The 23938-nt window shown below is 27.4% G+C and overlaps 3 protein-coding genes across 12 annotated transcripts in view; 1 reads left to right on the plus strand and 2 right to left on the minus strand.

Moving 5' to 3' along the window:
- The window catches only part of LOC102679312 (dual specificity tyrosine-phosphorylation-regulated kinase 4), a 176900-nt gene extending 173491 nt beyond the window's left edge, over window positions 1-3409 (plus strand). For all 8 annotated transcript variants that reach the window (XM_006608737.2, XM_031514073.1, XM_006608738.2 and 5 more), the window contains one exon: window positions 715-3409. In XM_006608737.2, coding sequence (XP_006608800.1) covers window positions 715-773 — 59 coding nt within the window. In that variant the 3' untranslated portion in view covers window positions 774-3409. The remainder of the gene's footprint in view (window positions 1-714) is intronic.
- A 306-nt stretch (window positions 3410-3715) lies between these two features.
- Window positions 3716-5327, minus strand: LOC102680731 (coiled-coil domain-containing protein 43). The gene is made up of 3 exons (XM_006608743.2): window positions 4948-5327; window positions 4256-4644; window positions 3716-4184 (listed from the first exon to the last, which is right to left on the minus strand). Exons 1-3 carry the CDS (start codon window positions 5110-5112, stop codon window positions 4112-4114), a joined length of 627 nt encoding a protein of 208 aa, XP_006608806.1. The 5' UTR covers window positions 5113-5327; the 3' UTR covers window positions 3716-4111.
- Window positions 5328-7699: 2372 nt separating this feature from the next.
- LOC102680972 overlaps window positions 7700-23938 on the minus strand; it is a 115105-nt gene continuing 98866 nt past the window's right edge. For all 3 annotated transcript variants that reach the window (XM_006608745.1, XM_006608744.1, XM_006608746.2), the window contains 3 exons: window positions 11233-11348; window positions 8870-9200; window positions 7700-8140 (listed from right to left, as the gene is read on the minus strand). In XM_006608745.1, the coding sequence (XP_006608808.1) occupies window positions 7934-8140; window positions 8870-9200; window positions 11233-11348 (654 nt within the window). In that variant the 3' untranslated portion in view covers window positions 7700-7933. The remainder of the gene's footprint in view (window positions 8141-8869; window positions 9201-11232; window positions 11349-23938) is intronic.

The raw sequence follows: 23938 nt of genomic DNA on the forward strand, positions 1-23938 counted from the left end.
CGATCAACTGATCGCAATAAGGCGATAATATTTCGATAATCGATTAACTGATCGTAATAAGGTGATGATATTGATTTTTTCTATAAATAATTTTGCATATTTCTTGTTTAATTTTCATATGTTTAAATAATCAAAGTATATTTTATTCATTCAAACATGTCTAATTAATATTTTTAAGCATTTGTTTATTAGACTTGAGTTAAAATCTTGTATGTGGCATATAATGGAAGACAACTTACACTATGCAAAGAATAAATAGAATATATTATGAAAAATGTTAAAAAAATAATATAGGATAAGGTATTTGAAAGATATGTGGATATCTTTATTGTTCTCTAGAATAGAATAGTGAAAATAATTTTTTTAGTTAAAATATATTTTATATGAAATAAAAAATAAAAATTTCTAGAATGTTTAAATTTCAAATTTACAAATAAATCATAGTTGAATACGAGTTATAATGTATTATAAACAAATGTTAAAAAACTAAAAGAAAATTTGTAATGGTAATTTTAGAGGTTAAAAGTATTCAAATATTTTTTATATACCTTATCCTATAGAAACAGAAGCTCGTATTACATAATAAATGATATGTAATAAAATAACATTAATTTTTTAACATATTTACTATGTCGAAAATATATTTTAAATATTTCGTAAATTCCGAAATTTTAAATTGATCAGAGCGCGTAACGAACGGTTCTAAATTCACAGGCGCCACCGGCACGAGAAAAAGAGAGAGCTGCCCACAGAAGCACTTTGTTCGACTATAGTCAGAGCGACGAGTCCAACATTTAACGAGTGTAGTATCTAAACCACGTACATAGATCACACATAACCTCACACACATACAGACACAGAATAAATTTATAGCGAAACAAGAAATATCAAATTGTGTATAATAATTAACATAATAAAACTCGTGTGCGTCCGTATGCATATGTGCGTGAGAACGAAAGAAGAAAAAGAAACAGAAATATCAGAAAGGAACACAGAGGGAAGATATATTAGATATGTTAGAGAGAATGTGTCCAGCGAGAATGCGTTACATTATCGCATATACATATATACATATACAATTTTAAGTGTTAAGTAACCCACGCGGAAGCGAAAAAACGAGTTAAATATAGGATATTCATTTAGAAAATAGAGAAGACCGTTCGAACAACGTAGCTCCGATACATGGAGTCCCCTGTTTCCCATTACTCTTCCCTTTGGTACTGTTCTATTGTGTAAAGTCGACGATTAAATCGTTTATAAAATTTTCAATTAGAAAAGATTTAGAAAAGTATCAGAAGAAATGTTTTCCTTGATATAGATTTATAATTAAAGGCTTATATAAGTCTTATATATTATAATGACGATCTGGTCATTTGATCTGTTCGACGAATTTATTGTTCAAATATGATTAACACAAATAGACGTTCGATAAACATTGTTACGCTATGACTACTGTTATTTCATAAGCAAGAATATACATACATATAGATGTCAAGTGTCTAAAGTGTCCTAGAAGCAAAAAAATTATAAGTGCTTAAATGAACAGCTTAATTTTACATCCAATACTAAACATTTAATTGAGAAACACTTTATTCTCGTTTTATATCGGTTTTTAAACGATTTAATCGAATCGATTGAACACATTTGACGCGAAAAATTTACGAGCACGAAAAACGTGAAATTGAATCGATAAATCTTTTTCTCTTTCATTATGGTTTTTCGTTCTCACGAGTTATTCACGTCAATTGTACAGTCCTCAAATTTTTTAGTTGTGTTCACTATATTGTATACAGTGGGATCAAATTACATGCGTTAGGATCGACTAATCTACGTAAACTGATCATCTCACGTTTAACATGTCGCCGTGTATTCGCGCATGCGTACATGTCTTTCGTGAAGTGAAATTTGCCTAAAAAATTTAAATAAAAATTATTGAAGTATACTTTCTTTAGAAATAAACAAAAGTTAAAAAAAGAAAAAAAAGAAAGATATGGGACAAAGTGATGTTTAAATAATCAATTCATGTATCTTCTAAAACAAAATTTCTTATGTCAAATTCAATTGGATTGAGAAAGAATCATTACCGTCTCGTAATCCAACTTTATCGGTTAATAATAACCGAAATAATGGACATACAAGACAGTTACTTTCTAGTCCAAAAACATGTTACGAAAAAAGGGGGATGGTCTAAAAAGGTCTAAACTCTACTAAAGAATAAAAGGGAAGGCTCTCTTTCAGGCTTCAGCGTGGAATGCTCTTAGTGTATATCTGTTAGGACAACGTGTAACTAATTATCGAGTTAACGACGTGATTAGATTTATCAAATTCAATTAGATAGTAACTGTGCATAAATGGCGAGATCGTTGCCATAGCCATGACCGCGACCGTCCCTTTTCCCCCTCCCTTCTGAACATAATATCGATCCATAATGTTCGATTAATTCACAAAATTATCCTTGTGATGATTAATTGCTTAGTGTATCTCAATAGGACAATCACAAATAATTTTGTATTAGTGTATTACCAAAATTACAATTAAGCGTTTATGGAATTTCAAATGGCGAATATTATTTTTCTTTTTTTTTTGTCAAAATCCAAACATTGAGGTTCTATGCGCTGTTGCCGATTGAGAGACTATAACGGAATTTGTAAATTTTCTTCACATTGTATGTTTCCGTCATTGTCAAGTTCTCTTTATATAATTAAATTTCATGTGGTTAATATAGATCGTATTTCTCGAAATAAAAGCATGTACAAAATGTAATAAGAAATATATCTTTGGTAATGACACAGATTTTCGCATGTTTGAGATAAAAATCGATAGCATAAATTCTAATCGTGATTTTCTTCATTAGCAATATATTAGCATTATATTATTTTGAGTTATTATACTAATTAAACATATAAATATATGCATATTATACATATGAGATTTTTTTATTCGAAATATAATGATGAGCTTCGCAAAATAAAAAATAAATAAAATGGAATAAAATCGGGAGGGGGAAAGGATATCTCACAGAATATAGAAAAAATATGGGAAGAAATGAGAGAGGAGAGAGAGAATGAGAGTGAGAGAGCAGGAATTGATAATAGTGGTTTGTAACTCGATGTTGAATAGCAGGAAAGACCTTGTTATTATCGTGCAGTGTGAGTTCGTCAATTTCTGCTCAACTTAATTATAGTGAACGAAAAGAAGAATTGCTAATAATAAATGATTATAATAATGACATTAGTATATGTAACGATACAATACTGAAGCATCATCATCTTTTGTATCATTTGTTCGTTTGTTTTTATCTTACTGCGTTTGTCTTTCATTATTAATGCAATACCAAGATGACTCGGTTTCGACACGGTATCTTGTGTGTAAATATATACTAATAAAAAATACAAACATATAAAAATGACTTATTACATTATAATCTTTATCCCATATAATATTTCTGAAATATAATAATAATTAAAAATTATTTATGAAAATTATTTAAAAGTTTTAGAATGATTTAAATGATTTTATTTGATTTTTATTAATATTAAATACATAATTTACATAATAAAAAGAAATATATATATTTAGCATAATAATAAGTACAAATCATTTATCTATATTTAGGATCATTGCTTTACTCTGATTAGTATATCATTTTATATTGAAAAAAAATGATTTAATGTAAATAAAACTAATATGATTATGATTTGAATGAAAATCACACAGAGTTCACTCAATTTTAATTTAAAAAAAAAGAATAGAAAAAGAATAAAAAAAAAAGAAATAGAAAATTATTTTCGAAAAAATTTCATTGTTTCACAAAGATTTTCAACAGATAGAAGGCACAAGATGCAATGTTACATACATATACATACAATATTATTAACATTATTACAATTATACATACAATTAACTTCTTTTAGCAATACACATATGTTGTGATATTGTGTTTTTGTAAGATATGCATTCTACAGAGATAAATTTCTAATAAAAGATTAATAAATGATTTAAATAGATATTAGAGTACATGCATAAGAATAAACTAAATGTATATGTATGTTAATTTGCATTTGATTATTTTAAATCTTGTGATAAAACTTAAAATCTTGTAATCCCAATGCTACCTTCTTCGTTCTCCCTTCTGTGTTTTTCGTTTTTCCTTCTTTTCCTCTCTTAGTTGTTTCTGTTTTTCTCTAAAATAATATATTTATTAATAACATATATATAAGTCTTCCTATATAAAAATTATTTTATTGAAACACACCGATCTTCTTTATCTTTCTCTTTTTTTCTTTGACTTTCCAATTTAGCTTTTTCTCTTTTTTCTTTTTCTTGTTGTATTATTGCAGCTGCATTTGTATTTTTCTCTATTCCACAATCTCCACCACTTGCTCCATCTTCTTCTCCATCTCCTTCACTATTCTCTTCTTCTGACATTTGACTATATTGTGCAAGAATAGCTTCTCTTATTTTCTTTTCTTCATCTGTATAACTTCTTTGTGTTGTAGTTGGAAGAGATTGAGACTCCAACATTCGCGCTAATCTGACGTCTACATCTTCTACTGGTACTTTTGGACCAGCCTTTTCCTTATTAGGTAGGTTTTCTTCCCAAACTTTTAAAATTTCCGTTACATGTTTATCGATGCTATCATCCTAAAAATAAATAAGATAAAAAATTATTATTTTACGATAAAACGATAAGTGTTATTTTCATTCGATGACATTCGATAACGTATTGTACGACATTGCTAAGATGTTAAAGAATATAAAAAACAATAATAATATTTGAACATGCACACACAACAACGAAATGCACAACATATCAAATTTGAGTAGATACATGCAAATTAATGAGAGAAAGAATAATAATAATTCTGCTGTTATTTTTGACCGGTTAATAAACATCGGCTACAAACAGCAAGCATATTCTAACCTCACAATTCCTGTGCTCCTCACCGTTATGCCCGTAAGTATGCCTTCAAGGGCTTCAATCTTCTCATCCTCCGTTTCATCACCTTGTAAAATTCCTTTGATGTATGAGCCAAATATACCTTCGTCAGTTTTTAAAGCTTGTAACTTCTTGTTAAGCCAATCATCGAAAGAATTCGTTGCAACTGCCATGTCCGGCTTTTTCAATTTTATAAATCTTTCAGTTGGTAACACGATCAAAATTCGAATGATTCTAACAGAATTTACAGATGATGTATGAATTTATAGATTCACTATTTTATAGAATTTAGTCCTGTTCTGAATTACCGATTAAGAAATTGAAAGTTTGATGCGCTCTCTATGATTTACGATGATAAATTAAAGAATTCTATAACCTAATCATAGAATAAATATAGACTAGATCTGTCACATATGTGATTTTAAATTTTTGCATCATATAATTCAAGAATTACATATAATAAAATTTAAAATATTTCAAATTATGTATTTTGGATTTTTTATTAGGAAAATATAATTAAATAAGAAGTGACATGTGAAATTTTTCTAATTTTCAAAAACAAGAATTTTTATGAATATTTATCTATAAAATATTTATCATTTGCATACTTATCTGTTTGAACTTATTATATTATTTAAATTTTAAATCGTTTTTTTACTTTTCTTAATTTTACAGACTTACCATTTGCATATTTATCACTGCTTTTTCTAATTTCTTGTCATATCGTAGATGAAATAAAATAAAAAAGAAAGAAAGTAATAGAAAAGCAGAAAAATAATATAAAATTGGTTATTAGTGCTATTTAATATTAAATATTAAAAATATTTCTTTAAAAGATGATAGAAAAAAATTGAAAATTAATGCCATCTCTTGAATATTTTTAAAATTTATCGTTTGGAAATATATCATTGGTATTCAGAAGATGGCGCTAACAGTCAATTTTATTTCTATTTTCTCTTGCTATTTGCTCTTCTAGTTTATATTTATGTTTCATTTACGGCATTCTACAGATGGCGCTGATTTAAATATTTTCAACTTCTCTGTGTTTCTTTCATTATTTGCTTTCCTTCTCTGTTTTATTCTAAAAAAATTCAAACGGTTTCGATATTTTAAAATCCTAATTATTTGAAATGGAAAAAAATTATTATATATTGAATAAATAAAAAAAATGAAACTAATTATGAATTAAAGTATAATATCAATATTATTATATTACGTTATTACGTTATATTAAACAAAGGAAGAAAAATAACGAATATATTTCATAACAATTGTATTATTATTTATGTACAATGTATACATGGCATTACAGAAAATAAATTTATTAACCTAATATGTGATTATAATACATGAGTGTTATCAAGTTGAAACCACTTGTTAAAATATTAATATGATAACTACAGTGATAGAAAAAAAATTATTTATTGGAAAAGCTCCTTAATTAATTAATTAATTAATAGGACGTAATTTACTATAATACATTCATAAATACGTTAAATTGAAAAACTGATATTATAATTCGTTCATTATTTATGTTGTCAATGTGTACATGTAACTAATACAATTTCAGCTATTTAAGTACAATATTTTCTTCTTGAATATTTCTAATCCTAAATATAAAAATTATTGATTATAATTTACATTAAATTAATATAAAGCATAAAAATATATTTGTTATATTTATGTACGTTCTTATATATATCTTTCTATATATATATACAAAGCGATAGATTAATTAATAAAATTCTATTAAAATATTAGCGATTTCATTTTTGTAATGTGTTAAATTAATATAAATTTATATATATATACGTGAGTGCGCGCGCGCGCACGTATATAAGTTTAAAAATTATTTTTTCATATGAAGATATTTATACGTTTGTAAATAAAATAAACTCTATATATTCTAACTTGTATTAGATTATTATAATAAATTTTTATTTCGTTATTTCTTATGATATACTCAGATTTATTAGTAATTGTCATGGTTACTAGTTAATGCAACGTTTTACTTGTTGCACTTTTTAATTCTTCTAGTCAGTGCTTTAAGAGATAAAACAGACTTAATAGTATTAGTTAAATAGAATTTTAATATCTTAAATAAATTTAAGTATTTTTCTATTTGGTTGTCGTTATCTATATATAACGAATTATACGCAGATCTATAAAACGTAATACATTATAAAATATTATTAACGATAAAATCTATTTTTGATCTCTAACTTACAAATAGAAATAATTTTAAAATATATTAAAATTATAGGAGCATATGATAACTGGCCGCAGATGAAAATGAAAATATAGTTTAAATGTTAATACAAATCTGATCGAGACATTCATTTATTGCTAATAATAATATAAACACGCATTCTTATTATATGATTATTTTTTCTGACAATAATGATAATTTAGAAAACCTAGATTTACATATTTCACATTCAACTCTTTGAATTGTAATATCAGTCTATCCAATATTTATCCATGTGAAGGAGATTCTACTAACTTTATTGTATTATAATTACAATTATTTCATCTTCATTTAAAATATCAATTTTTATCAAAAATAAACAAAATATGAAGTTTGGCGGAACCTCCTCTCTAGAGTTTTAACATGTATTAATAATATCTTATCATATTTTCAAATCATACATCTACATAATTTGTCTATTATTATTGTCTATATATATAATAAATACGATAATAAAAATTGTTGTAAAATAATTACTGTTGTCAATAATGTATTGCTAGAAATAATATAAGTTTTTGAGTACTTTTAACAATAATATTAACGTTTCAACCTTTGCTAGAAAGATAATCCTTTCTATTATGGTAACATTTTAATCGGTCCGAAAAACGAATATATATTTCGTTTCTTTTTTTTATTAGTTTTTTCATCGATTCAAAATGTATTTCGATCGGACCATAAAATATGTTTTTTAATAATGATATCGCGTACTCGGAGGTAGAACAATCTGTCCTGATTCTACGGAAATCTCAAGTCTCCGGATCTAAGTCTTGATCCCTTGGCTTGCTTTTCTTGTATTTTTTCTTTTTTTTTAGTTTCGGCATGATCTCGCAGCTGCAGCCACTTCGTACTTTGATGTAGTCTAATGTCCACATCGATCCACCCACTGTGTTTCCAGCAAATGTAGGAATCATGCGTTCTCTGTGCCGATGTCTCCCGTGTTCCTCTTTTCCACCCTGATACAATAAAATAAAATATTTAGTTAAAAATTTTAATAACATGTTTTATAATATATCAAAATATAATTTTAATAATATTCCTATATTTTTTTATGATATCAAAATCGTTTCATAATTGAATATGGTAAGGTTATGTTTAATTGTTTAATTAAAGTTTTAAAAAAATTTTTTCTTCAAAAGATTAATGGATCATCTGAGAAAATAATTAATCATATGTATATATTTTATAATTTATTTTGAAAAAAGAAAAATAGAAAATTTTTTGATTATTTTGTAGATTATTCATTTATTATATATATATTATCATAATTTCTATGATATAAAAGTATAGTTTTTAAAAAAAATAAATCAATGGCTAATTTTTTTGCATTCATCTATTTAAAATTTTTCTTATAATTTATTAATTTATAGTCCTGTATATATTGTTGAAATATATAAGTATTATTTACCTCGATTATTTTTTCTGAAAAAACAAAATCGTAAAAATTTGGCACAATCTAAAATTTTTTTTATCATATAACAATTAAAAATTAATGTCAATTATATCAACAATTATCTAATTTTGTAATTTTCGCGTAAATATATATTTCGAAACTTTTGATTATGAGCCTATTAAACTTGATACCATTTCTAATTATCACATTTAACGAACACATTACATGATATAGATTAAAGAAACGTGAGAGGCCAATGGAAATTAGATATGATTCACATCGCACCACGTACCGTCGATCCAGAATTTTCAATGATAGCATAAGTATACGAGAACTTCTGCACACATCTGGACTGGTTGGTGAACTTCCGGTCGATGAACCTGCACGGCTTGTCGAGGACGTCTGGCCTGCAGGAGTACTCGAAGAACCTCTGGGCGTTCTGGCCATCCCGATACAGTTGAACATACATGTTTTCCCGATTTCGACCGCCGACCGGTTCCACCATTTCCTCTACCGTAGGACAGCAATCGACTGGAAGCCCGTCCTCGCCTCCTTCGTGTCGCAGAATCATGTTCATCTCTCGATAAGTCATCCGTTTGGTAGTATCCTCTAAAGTCTGCGTCCTGAAATGTTAAGTGAAATTGAAACAATCGTGAAATATATCGATATATCGATATATATTCAATGTATCGAAATATATCGCCGAACAATTCATGATGTAGAAAATATAGGTTATCAAAAACAAATTGAAGAATATTAAAGAATATATAGAAAGAAAAGAAAAGAAAAGAAAAGAAAAGAAAAGAAAAGATGAAATAAAATAAAAGAAATAAAAAAAATTGAGAAAATAAAGAATAAAAGTAATCAGAAATTGATTTGAGAGAAAGAATATATTTCAAGGTAAGACCATAACATAATAGTGCATTTATGGATCAAAAAATATTTATCGTGATCAACTTGAAAGTTGCTTCTATAGTAATTATGAATAAAAAAAAATCTCATTAGAGTTTAGTTTACAAAATAGTGATTTGTTCGTCCATCAAGAAAATACGTGTCTACATTAAACAGAAATGTTTTTGTGCAGGAGTAGCATCACGTTCATTGAAACTTGTGAACAGCTTGCGGGTAACTCGTGAGGAATTATAGAGTTGTTCGTTTACCAAAAGAATGTTATGCTACGTCCACATTGTTTTTGCTTCATAACTATAATGAACTATAATGAATAGCAATAATTATTCTTTCAGAAAATAATAGATTAAAAATTAGTAAGATTAAAGTGTTTCTAAATACATTAAAACATTTCTATATTTCTGGATTGTAACATTTCTTATATGAATACTGTTTTTGTTCATGAGATAACTAAATAGCTTGTCGATTGGTTGTGAACTATCAATTAATTATTATCAATATGGGCATTCAGAAATATAGCAGAGATAAAATTAATCAATTATATGTGAAAAATAATTTTATTTCAATGAATCTTACATTTAAATTACATATTCAGTTTAAACATCTTATTTCTTATTATTAGAGCATCATTATTATTATTTCATATTTATTTACATTAAATAAATCATAAAAGGTTAAACGTGGTTTGCCAAGAGCTCACCAGATGGAATCATAAACATTATTGTGGACGCAGCATAAGTGGCTCGTGTCTGAATCACATGCGCGATAGAATGCAGTCGTAATGTCGCGAAAAATCAGTTCTCCCGATAATTCGCCCTTAATTCCATATTCACTTGGTAAACCTCTCATATGAGTCATTAATAATAATTAAGATAATTCGACAGACAGAATAAATAATGGCGTAACGTTAAGGTGTGCAAAGAAAATATATGATCGCCACGGTTGCTGATTGAAAATTGAAATTCATCCATGTAAAATAATGTCATTGGCATATCGGTATAATTTGCGAGCACTGATATTAAACTTGAACGATGTCAAGATATTTGTCGATCATGAATTTTGATTGTTAGAATATATATATGGATAAATAATATAATAGTATTTTATTAAGTGAATGTAAAAAAACAGTATTTATTAATTTGTATTATTAATTTATAGCAAGTGACATTATTACATTTTTATAAAATGATGACATTTATTACATTTTTATAAAATTAATGCAAATAATAAAATACATTATAAAATTTATCAATAGATATTTAGAAATTGACTGATATGCATCTTTCAATTTTATACATATTCATCATTGATAGACTAATTTAAGACGAATTTAAGAATTTTTTTATTTGATAATTAGATAATTTTTATATTAAAGATTGTTCAATAATTCATTGAAATTGTTTCAGAAATCATTATCAAAGTATAAAGTAAGTATAAAGTAAAAAATATAAGTAATTTAAAAAAACTTCTTCCATTTTTTTTTAAATTTATCATTGAAATATTATTGGAAAGTTAATAGCATGAAAAAATGATAAAAGAATTCTTTTCATCATCACATGATAAATAAATTTTTATATGATTTAACAACATTTTATTTCATATACATAAATTTATATACTAATCATAAGAATTTAATTATTGCAGATGTGTTTATACATAATTTCAAAATTAAAATACATACTGTTAAAAATAAACATAGAACTGGGGAGAAAGAATTGAGAAAGAAAGTGAAAACAGAAAACTCACCAGCGAGAGATATGTCCCCTGAAAGGATGTTCCCTGGTCTTACGAGAGGAAAAGGATAAAGTCAGGTTGTTGGCGGCAGCAAGCCGCGGGCACAGGACTGCGGTCAGCCAAACCACCTGTAACAGAGAAGAAAAAACTCTAATTTATTGTCGATTTAATGGAAATATTCAATGAAAATATTTTAAACTTATTTACAGACAAAATATTTGCATTTGACTTTTGATTTGTTTGAATTCGTTATACAAATTGTTGCTTATTTTAATTTCATTACACTATCAAAGATTTAAAACGATACGATTGTCTCTCTATTCTTATAATTCTATCAAACTATTTATTTATGCTATAAATTATCAATCAGCCTATAAATCAAGAAAGAAAACTACTAAGCTCTTTCTCTTGTACCACTGATAAAATTGAATTAAACAGTTTAATACGTATAACGAATCAAGTACAGATTCGGCTTCTAATTCCTCGTGATAAGATATATATATGTATATTCATATATTTCGCAATTAAACCGAAAGTCACGGCGAAAAGAGAAAGAGAGAAAAGAAGGGCGAATGGAGCAAAGCTGAATGCCGAGAGGCCTGTTTTGCATAAAAATTATAAGTCGAATTAATGTTTTCACCTCCGTGGCTCGTGTGCACCGCATTTCGTGTCCGATGCGTGACTAACACAGTGGTTTATTGCATGTTAATACGAATCCGGTACCACCAGTATTTTCTCATGAAATAATCTTGACTCACCCTTATAAGCAGAATATGTATATTGAAAGAACGAAGGATTCTACGAAATTTGATTAAAAATAAGGAAGAATTTTAATAAATAATTTTCAATAATGAATAGATATAATGAATATTGATATTTAGAAGAATATTTTTTCAATATTGTTATTAATTGTATTAAATGTACATAATCTATCTATCTACATATGTACTATAGGTTGGTATCTGAATCGTGATTAATTTAATTAATTTTGCAAATTAAATTAAATGAAAAAAGAATGGAATTTATAAAGAAAAATGAATAATATGATGAATAAATGAATATAAAAAAAAATAGCAAGTTGTTATCAAAAATTCTGTCCCATATAAAATTTCATATATTTAATTATTATATTAAAATATAATATATTAAAATTAAATATTAAAATATTCACATAATCCAGCACTAAGACTAAATAAAACTATTCTAAATACTTTTTACAATTTCATATAAATCAATTATCAAAATTTGATAAATCTATAAATTCTCTATTTCCATTTAACTTCCAAATTCGCGCTATATTTCAAATTCCTGTTCCCACACGAGTTTCAATTACTGCGCATGTCTTCGAGTACCATCCATGCGCCACAATTACCCGTCTTGTGGTGTAGCCGGCAATTAAAGATAAATATCATTAAGACGTCGTCGTCATTGTGTATGATGCATTTCGTATAAGGAGGATTGATTAAAATCGCGTTGGCAGTGAGAGGAGGCCGGCCGACGATGAGGCAACAAACCGATAAGGATCCAAGAACTCTGTGTGTGGTCTGTTCTGTGTGAAGACAGATCCGATCTGAGTGGCTCCATCGGTAATATCGAGATCCTTTATATCATACGGGAGGCGCCAATTGTTTAAACGTTCAACCCTGATGGCTTAATTAAGTGACACAGTCGTTTAACTATCTTATTGTCCCATTTCTATAAATCTCTAGAAACTGAGATGTCTTCGCTATTTTAGATATCGTCCGAGTCGTATATGAGACGGAGAGATCAATCTTTGTATATATGGTTGAAATTAAAATTCTAATTAATCGAACGTTGAGGAAAAAACGTGGATAGACAGACATTTGACTATTTTTTATTGTTTTTATAAAGTTTTAGAATGTAAGATTGCTTCTTTTATTGTTTATCGTATATAAGACAAAAATATTAAATTTTTATATATTGTATTGATTTATATTTCAATGTTATAAAAGGAAAAAATTCAATGTTATGAGACTCAATTTTTAAAAAAGTTATAAAAAATGGTAATGATATGAAATTACGGATGTTTATGTATTTATAAAAAATTTAAATATAAAAAGTTATAGAGAAAAAATTTGTATGTGTACAGATTATATAAAAATATACAAAACTTTAGAAATAAAAATCTTTTTATATTTAAAAATATCAATATAAAAATCTAAATTATTATAATAACAAAATTATTAATTTTGTTTTAATAGATAAAAACTATTATTATTGTCATTACTTCAAAGTCTAAACTTGTATGCACGAATTATCCAACTCATGTAACAAGTAAGAGCTAAAACTATCCTTTCATTAAATACTCTAAATATATACATCTGTGAAAACTCTATTAGTACTCAACGACAGTGGTAGTCAATACCTTATTTAACATTCATTAACATATATGTATTCTGTTAGAATTATTATATAATAATAATTGTACAGTCATCAGAAAATTAGTTTGAAACATTGGTTATTTTCTATTGGTTATTTATTTTATTTTATTTATTTATTTAAATACTGAAGTATTTCATTAATATAAAATTTCTTCTATAATATTAACTTTAACTTTTTTGTGTCCAATATAATGTAATTACAGTTTGAGAAAATTATAATAAAATTGAAGAGAAATATGCATTTAATGATTCTTAATTATATGTGCATGTAATGAATTTATAATACAAGAGAATTCCACTTTCTCTATATACATAAAACAAGTTAAAATAAATTTATAAAATAAAATTTCTTCTATATCAATTTGTCAAAGGACAAGTAAGTTTTCATTCAATTGATAAAAATTTCATATTCATATAAAAATATTGTGTACAACATTTTCTCTTAAATCCATAACAATGTATTACAAAAACATCTACAAAATTTTTCCCACGTTCTTAATACCAATGTACATATTATCCACTATACCATCATACGATGAACAATTTCGACAAACTCGTTTCAAAATGAAAACCGTTCATTCAGGTCCATAAAACACATTGTACCGTAACGTCGTTGCGGTTGTCGTACATATATTCACATTTAAAGATTCCATTGCAATGCATCGGTGGCCAAGTTTTAGCCACGGCCCGAAACACGCTAATTAGCATCTCGAATTCGTTGCAAAGTTGTCTCTTGCCTTAATAACGAAGTGTCCAATTAGTTGGACGAAGCCTATTTTCGAAACTTGAAATTAGACGGTGAGATATTTCACCGAGAAATGTGCTTTCGTTGCAATGTATATCTTCATCGTTCTCTACTAATAATACTGTTTTGAATCTGGTAAAAGTTTTGCTCTTTTGATCACATTATCAAATTAACTTGTAATGTATTAACTATAATAATATTTATATGTTACGTCATTTTCTTTTGTTATGTAAAAAATATTATAATTAAATTATACTTTTGTCGTAAATTTACACTTAAAGTTCAAACTTTTATTAAATTCTGTGAAACCAATAAAAAGAATAGAATAATAGAAAGAATATTAAATTTAATATTATTATTAAAAAGTTATTTATCTTCGATATATTAAAATATATCAAAAATTTCGTATATGAAAAGAATTATTTATTTCTAATAAAAAATATTTAATTCGTTAAAATAAAACGAAATCTTATTTTAACAAATTCACCATGACAGTTTTCAAACACAATAAAGGAATAACGAGAAGAAATCACGACTTTATGGCGGCACTTTATTCGAGTCTTGATATTTTCCTCTACACTCTGGTATTAAAGGGTTAATTTGAAAGTACGCGTCCAATAAATCTACCCACCGAAAAATCCCACGTGTCACATGTAAAAACTACCGGTTACATTCAACCTCTCGTATCTTGACTTATGGCGTATCGGCTCGTAATTTTTCTCGTGCAAGAGATCGCATCCCTTAGGCAGGCGAGGATCAGGAAACGAGTTTGCAATCCGAACGCCATACTTTAGCAGCCTTTTTTACATATTTTGCACGGATAAGTTTAAATCTTTTAATACATTTCCAATCGTTTCTTTTTACTTAGGAATAGAATATTCGAAATTTGGAAATTTTCAAATATTTTGGAATTGGAAAAGTTTCTTGATATTTCGAAATTAAGATAATAATAACGATAATTTTGCAATCGTATAAATTTATTTTTATTTAATAATAATAATTCAATCGAATGAGATTTTATTTCAATCATATCTATACTTTATCTATTCTTTGAAAAAAGCTTTAATATGATAAATCAAGTTTCGATTCTCAATAAATTAAAATTAATAACTACTAGACATAGAGTTTATTTTTACGAGTGTTAAACCAATGAATAAATACAATATATGTAATAGCAAAATTATTCATCTTCATTTGTTAAAAAATCGTTAAATATATTGGTTATATTTATATTGGTTTCATCATACATTTTTCATAAGATAAAAATATAATATTACGATCACAATTCATGATCGATGACGGGCAAAATTTAAAATTCCAGCCATGGCTGAATTGAAATCTTGTATACTTATGAACCAGGTTACGAGTTCTGTTTTCGATATACATCTCGATATATGAACCCTGAAGCATGGTAAACTGATAACATTCAAAGAGGCAACAGACGTATCGAAACGACGATATCGATAGAAGCCCTATCGACACGTTTCTTTATGTCTGTTCACGCGTGTGCACCCGCGTAGGATCTGTCTCTTTGTACTTTCGGTCACCAAAATCACGGTATGTGCATGGTATGTGCACGGATTATCTCTTACGACCACAGTTTATGCGTTCTGTTTTCCGTTTAAAGGCAGTGTTTCCCAACCTTTTACAACATTTCGAATAATTTAAAGTTTTTATAAAAATTAGTGTTACAATAGTTAATTATTGTTAGTATATTTAAATGATAATAATTTTTTTAATAAAATTTTTTCTAAATATAATTTAAATTATAAATAATCTTGGCATGTTGAATAGAGAAGTAAAAAAATTATTGAAATGTCGAATATTCGTGATGATTTATAAATAATAAAAAAATCGAGGAATATGATTTATGCGTAATGAAATTTTTAAAAATAATTTTAATGAAAAATGATCGTAACGATCCTCTTTGAAGATTATACGTGTTAAAAATCTATATAAATGAACATTTTTTTCAATTAAAAATAATCGTGATGAATATTCTTGGGGATCTAAAAAAGATTGGAAATTTGAGGTTAGTTTTAGGATGCAAGAAGAAAGAGTATCTCAACACCATATTTTCACACGAAATTTACATCTGAAGAACTTGATACATAGACTGCGATGGAATACGATCAAAAGTTATGCCTAATGATCCATTAACTCGAAATACGAGTCCATGATGAGTTAATTTAATCCTTAACGTATACGATATATATACCATACTTAACAAGATTAGATAAGATGATTGAAAACTCAACTTGGTTGATTGATTTTATCCTAAACTAGTAAGAAATTGTAACTAGTACAAAATTGTAACCCAAATATTTGGAAATAATTTATTTTAATTGTTAATATTTTTAAATGATATCAAGATTTTTATGCTAGTAATTAATTGTAAAAGATATTAATTGCAAGAGGAATACAGGATTTTCACTTGAAGAATCAAAGAATCGAAAAATCCCATTAATATTTTCTAATTTTTTTTACAGTTTCTACTAATTGATTATATGATTATATTAATTTTCAAAATTATTTCTATTGTATTATATATTAGATATAGATTCAATAATTTGCCTATAAAAATTTCTATTATAGACATATTAAAGATGTAATATGATTTCATAATTTTATATTTTTAATAAAATATCAGAGTTCCAAACTCTTGAAAAAAAAAAAAATAACTTCAGATAAGCTGAAATTAAAACGTAATTATTTTACTTACTGCGATTCTCGATGCAATTCGAAATAAATGAACATGCCACCGCGCCTTTAAACACCTTTTATATAATCTAAAGACACTTCTGTATATTTAAAGAAAACAACAAATCATCTCGCGAGATTAAAGAAAATAAAATCTCACAATCCGTAAACCATAACGTTTCTTTTTAAGAGTTCCACCAATCGAATCGTACCTAACCTTTATCAACCATCAAAATGGCTGCCGCCCACAATTTTTGCTCCACAAGCATCCTTGGCATCCTTTCTCAACGCACGACAGGACAACGAATTTCCAGGTCAGGGAATGGAATCTGGGATGATGGATCGCTTCGATATCTATACCGTGATTATCATACAATGTGATACGTTCGTTGATCGACGGATAAGTTGACGGTGATATTTCCGATTTTACTGCGCCACTCTTTCCTCGACTGAAGGCGGTAGTTACGACTCGTGGACATTCTCCATGATCATTGGTTGTGATTCTTTTTAACCGGATAGCCGGTCGAGCCGCGATTGGATAGACTTGCGGCAATAATTTATAGGTTTCCTCTGGTTTACTACCGAGAGCGCTGCTCTCAAACTGTGGAAAATAAACGAGTGTTTTATATCTAGAGATCGAATAAAATTGTAAAATTTGTAATTATGTGATGATATATTGGATTGCTAAGTTCTAAGAATTCTTATCTTGTGAAATTTATTAATACAGTACCGTTAGAACTTTTTATTTTAATGAAGATAATATGTTGGTCGTAGTTTGAATAACTTGAATAATTTACTATATCAAGTACAGTTAAGTATATAATTTTATACATTTAATCTAATAGTTTTTTATATCAATAGAAATTTTATTTAAAAATTTAAAAAATTTTGAATATTGTGCTTTAAGTACTGTATATCACATCAGATACTGTTATGCTTCGTATACTGCTTATAAAGTAAGGTTATGTTTTATCTAAAGATCGTGACCCACAAAAAGATAGTGACAGAGAGTATCGAACAAATTTACGATGTTTCATGGTCTATTGGCTACGAATCAAGATTGTGAAAAAAAGAAGATTGCATTTCCGGGATTACCAACCAAATAGAAAGATCTCCAAAGTCATATTCGGTAATTGAATACACTTATATCGATATTGTAATTTATAAATCTCGTAAAAAAAAAAAGTAAAATGCAATAAACTAGTGCAAATCGTTATAATATTTATGATTTTATTAAAAAAGTATATACAATTTAACATTTCATTCAATCTATAATCCCACATGACTATTTATATCGTAATTTATCGTATTTTATGCAAAACTTTTTTTATGAAGACATTTATATACATAGAGATTATAAAACTTATATAAACTGATTCGGTTTGTTTTTTTAAATATATTTTAAATATTTTGTTAAATTATATTTCTTCAAAATATGTGCATATTCTATAGATTTTTTATAAATACACATTACATCTAGTAAACGTATTATCCCTATCCTCGTGAGATGGTGAATATACGTTTATGCGCATTTTAAAATATGCAGAAAAATTTTTACGCAATTCTCGTCGTCCCTGTTTTGCTTTCTCCAATGCATAGAATGTGAGAAAATCATAGACACGCCTAATTATCGTCATCGAGATTGGCGCCAACGATGCATTGTTAAACTAATTTTCCCTCTTTTATCTTTCTTTACTGCGTGATTTATTGGACGAACGTCTAACTATTTTCTTTGTTTTATACTGGTTATTATCTCGTCAACCCTTTTTTGTTTTAACATTTTTTTATTTGCAAATATTCAAGTATCAAGTATGTAATTTATTGCATACTTAATGAAATGTTAAAGATGAACGAATAATCAATTTACATAATATGCGGATAATGTGATGCTGCTTCGAGTAATCTTTATGTTAATGCCGTTAAAATAAGCAATTTCTTTTTTTACTACAGAAAAATATATCATAATTCATGTATAAGACTTAATAAATATAAAAAGATATTTAATATAATAACTAACTTCAAGTAATAAAAAAAAAAAAGAAATTTCATTTAATAATTATCTAATATAAATATTTAATAATATAAATATGCAGTTTACTGCAAAAAGTATCAATATCAGTATTTGTAAAGTTGATTTTAACTTAAGTTCAAATAATTTCTGACACAGAAATTATAAATTTTTTTAATACAAAAAGAGAGAATTAAATTTTTTTTATACAAAATATACAATTGTTTGCAAATTCTAAGTTTAATTTATTTTTGTAAAAATATATTATTTATTAGTATTGCCACTTTTTGCATCACACGAATATTATATAATAATATGACATAAATAAATAATTATATGTATAATTATATTAATAGAAAAATTCGTGTGTTCGTGTATCTTCAATAATAAATTATAATACTAAATTTAACAAATATTACTTCATATTAACACATAATTTATCATTACATCTCTTCCATGATCCACCTTAATAATAAATAAATTTTTTAACTTTTTTTAAGGATTATGCCTATCTCGCAACACTGTTAAATCCAGCAAAGTCGAAAATGTCAGTGGCAGAACTTCTTATTAACCTTTATCTAAGGATGATCATGCGATGAATCGTTGACAAGGCTTGATGGGCCTGTACCTGTCTTACGTTTCATATAATTTCACAAAAGTCGTCAATTATAGCTGTAATCCGTTGTGTAGAACTTTCTCCAGCCAAGAATGCATACATTACCGTAAAATTATTATTGAGAAAATAAAAACGAAGGTGCAAATTAACGGTAATAAAAGCGTAAGAATATAGAGAGGAATTAAGTGTAATAAGAACAGTGAAATAAATTCGAAATGTGAGGAAAATCATAAATTCGCGATTAAAATACGATAAAATTATCAATCAATTCATTGATAAATCTTTTAAGCATATTAATTCATAATTAACTTTAGCTCAGATTTACTTTAATTGATCGAATATGAAATAAATAAATTTTTTTTGGTAAAAGATTTAAAAAAAAAGGCTTTTATTTGAATAAGATATCTTCAAATATATGATAAATTTTCAATAAGAATACCAAAAAATATTCTTCCTAGAATTTAATAAAAAAAATTCAAAAGATAATCAATATAAAATATAAATCAATACAAAAATTATCCTGCTATATATTAGATATATCAGATCAAATTTGACCAAAATTTTTTATTTTTTTCCACACATTAACAACACATTTTGATATTTACAATATAATTAAAAACGATTTTTGACCGATCGAAAAAATACCAATGGGCACAAAAATATTTCGAAATATTTCTTTTAAAATTTGAAACAAAATTCTCACATCACGTTATCATAAAAAAAATAATATATACCAATAAAGAAATTGCACAGACAACACAAATCTCCCCAAATTACTCAAAACGCTTGAAATTACACACCGAATCTATAACCACATCCAAACTCCAACTTTTTATCCTTAAACGTAGTAGGGATAATAACTCATTGCGTGCACAATCGTTACGTGTAACTATTATAGATAACAAGGAAAATAAAAATAATAACCCATCCCATAACTCGTTCCTAGCGATCAGTTTCCTACTTCCATACCGAGTTCCAATGCAATTCACCTTAAACATCGGCCAACACGAAAATTGAAAGGTCTTACGTATCGGCGGCCTATGATTTTCTCCCGTGGGTAAGCAAACACGACTTGGAGCGCATGACAAACGGTAACTATCGAGAGGCTTGTTAGAGATAGAGCAACCGGGGAAATTCAGAGATCCTTGGTGAACGCTACTGGAAGGCATGCACGAAGCCCCCCGAAGGCCTGTTTAGACAGCGAACGTTTCGTCGTCTCTCACGATTGACATGTATAAATATTTGGTTAGTCGCCTAGCCAACGTTTCGTACGTGGATCGTACACGCGTGAATCGTCCTGCGTATCCTGAACACGATATATACAAGCAAGATCGTTCACGAATGGAGGAGGATCACGGGAGGTTATAATAGGAATTTGTAGCATGTAGCAAAAGTAGGAAATTAATTCTTGCATGCAGATGCTTGGCAATTTTTCCTATGGTTTTTTTTTTTGGTAAAGTTTTCATGATGGAAGGATTTAAATTATTAAGTTTCTTAATTTTCTTTTTAATCGATATAAATATTTTTCTTGATTTAATTTAACTTTTGGAGAGGGCGAGAAAAAGAATTAATTCAGGGAAAATTGGTGTATTGGTATAATGTTCTTTCAAGAGGATGATCTATTTGTGTAATTAGGAAGTGTCATTTCGAATAATCAATGATCAAGCATGCAGATGCTTGGCAATCTTTCCTATGGTTTTCTTTGATAAAGTTTTCATGATGGAAGGATTTAAGTTATTAAGTTTCTTAATTTTCTTTTTAATCGATATAAATATTTTTCTTGATTTAATTTAACTTTTGGAGAGGGCGAGAGAAAGAATTAGTTCAGGGAAAATTGGTGTATTGGTATAATGTTCTTTCAAGAGGATGATCTATTATGTAATTAGGAAGTGTCATTTCGAATATTCATTTAAGAATATTAATTACGATATCGTTTTGTCTATTGAAGAAGTCTAACGTGAAAAGTAAAAAAGAAAAAAAGAATTCAGGTTAATCTGCGTTTCAAAATTTCAGAAAAAAATCCGAAATATGTAATACTTAGGGATACGTAACTTGAAAGAACCTTGAAATAAATTTGTTTGCTTTCTTTCTAGAAACTAATAGTTACATAAAATAGAATTTTTATTACACATCGTAAAAATAGCCTTTGACTTTATAACTTTTTCATTTACGAATTTTTAAGAATGTTTTAAACAAAATTTGAAGTTAAAGAATAAATTAACGTATCGATAAACCAACTGTTCAAAAATTATCATTAAAAATATTTTTTCTATTAATAATAATTAAACGTCTTTATTTCCATATGGTTATAAAAATAAAAAGAGACCATTAAATACAAATAAGATAATAATTTTTCAATTGTATTATTAACAATTGTATTTCCAAATTAATATTTCTCTTATATTATTTTATTTTCAAACGCTGTAAAGAAACAAAAGTCTTTTACCATCGTTCCACCATATTCCATTCGCGAATTGATTCGTATCGGAAGAGGGATTCTTGCCAAAAGGTTTTTAAGAGGATAAACCAGAGGCCGAAATCCACCCACGACATACTAAATCACCGGAAGGCAACAAGGAACAAAGCACGGAGTCCACAAACCCTCTTTCGTATTTCCAGCTTACGATTCGTATAATATATTATTTGAAAATTGTTTTAAATTACAGCCTCGATCGTTGTGATACGTCCCAAAGATAATAGAAGAAGGCGTCCACGAAATGAACACAGGCTTCGTTCGTAAGGCTCCTATATCTTTGCATTAATTATAAGAATTAAATTAGAAGGAATAAAAAGTAACAAGTTTATGAATATCAAAAAGAATTTAACGAACAAAGTTTTTTCCATTCTCTCTTGAATTAATTTAATTTTCACAAATAATTTTACGACTGACTTTCTTATCTACCAAATTAATCTTATCATAATACAATCATTAGTTGAATTAATCAAATTTAACGAATCATATTTATAATACAAAATGATGAGTCTAACTCGTCAATCAAATTGACATGTAAATTTGTATTTGTTCATTTTAAAGTACTTGGATTAATTATTTATATAAATATAATTCTTTGAAAAATACTGTAATACTTTTTAGAAATTTCCTTTATTATTTTTGCAATATATCAGACAATAATTGACACGACGAAACAATCGAACAAGAAATTGAACGACAATCGAATCGGTGATCGTGAATAGTGCGGCGTGGGTGGATGATTCAGCTCGAGAGGAGTAGATCGGTTCGCTTTGAAATCGATACAAAACGTCTACGCGCGATTGCTAACAGGATCGAGTGGTATTTCAATCGTGCACGCTTCGAAACGCTTGAAAGATGATCTCTCACTCTTTTATTCTGTCGCAGGTGTATACAGATCGATCGCAGATACGCGTAGAATAGATTCAATCGATGAAACAAGATAATCTTTCAATCCAAGAGATCTCAGATCTTCCACTTGTATTTAAATAACAACCTATAAATCTATCCATTCTTAACTTAATAAACGATTAATTAAAACGTAAAATAACTATAAAATTGATCCAATTACGCGCAATTGTAATTTAATTTCTTTCTTTTTTTTTCTTCCACTTTATCCGAATTTTTCCAAGAATATTTAATTCGAAACGGATAGAATTTTAATGCAAGAGCGTGTATCGGAATAATTAAGTGGTATTTAGAAAGTATTATCAGATAATAAAGGATTTAATTGGCTCGATTATACACTTTCGAAACCATAACCTCTATTCCCACTTTTCAACAAAGTGGCGCGCGCACATATCACTATTAACAGGCGCGATATTCAAAGTGTCATTATCGGGAGACACGCGATAATGATTTAATCGCGAATTTATTTGCAATCAATTAATTAGCCGATCACCGTCATTGCAGTGGCAAATTGTATCTGCCACTACGAAACGAAGAAATCGCATACAGATAAATTTAATTCGTGATTTAATTCTCCTATCTAAGTTGACGCGTGCCTTCATTTTTATTTATGAACTTATTCTAAATAAGTTTGCCTTCTATCTTTCGACGATATGTACATATGTATATATATATATATATAAAAAAAAGAACGAGTTTAATTTTGATGGATAAAAGGATAATATACACGATTCTTTTTGTAAAAGGAGCGTATCGTTTTTTTTCTCTAATATTTTCACTTCGATCAATGCGAAAGTTTAGAGTGGAAGTTTCAGTAATAGTAGCGAGTTGAAGACAAGCGCGTGATTCTTTTTTTTTTTTTTTTTTT

The sequence above is a fragment of the Apis dorsata genome, unplaced genomic scaffold, assembly GCF_000469605.1.
Source record: "Apis dorsata unplaced genomic scaffold, Apis dorsata 1.3 scaffold_44, whole genome shotgun sequence".
Classification (NCBI taxonomy): Eukaryota; Metazoa; Arthropoda; class Insecta; order Hymenoptera; family Apidae; genus Apis; species Apis dorsata.

Bases quoted from the DNA above. Each gene is read 5' to 3' on its own strand.
- LOC102680731 (XM_006608743.2), bottom strand. From the start codon at position 5,112: ATGGCAGTTGCAACGAATTCTTTCGATGATTGGCTTAACAAGAAGTTA. The intron at 4,645-4,947 runs GTGAGGAGCACA...ATTTATTTTTAG, and splicing joins GCATACTTACGGGCATAACG to GATGATAGCATCGATAAACA. The intron at 4,185-4,255 runs GTGTGTTTCAAT...ATATTATTTTAG, and splicing joins GAGAAAGATAAAGAAGATCG to AGAAAAACAGAAACAACTAA.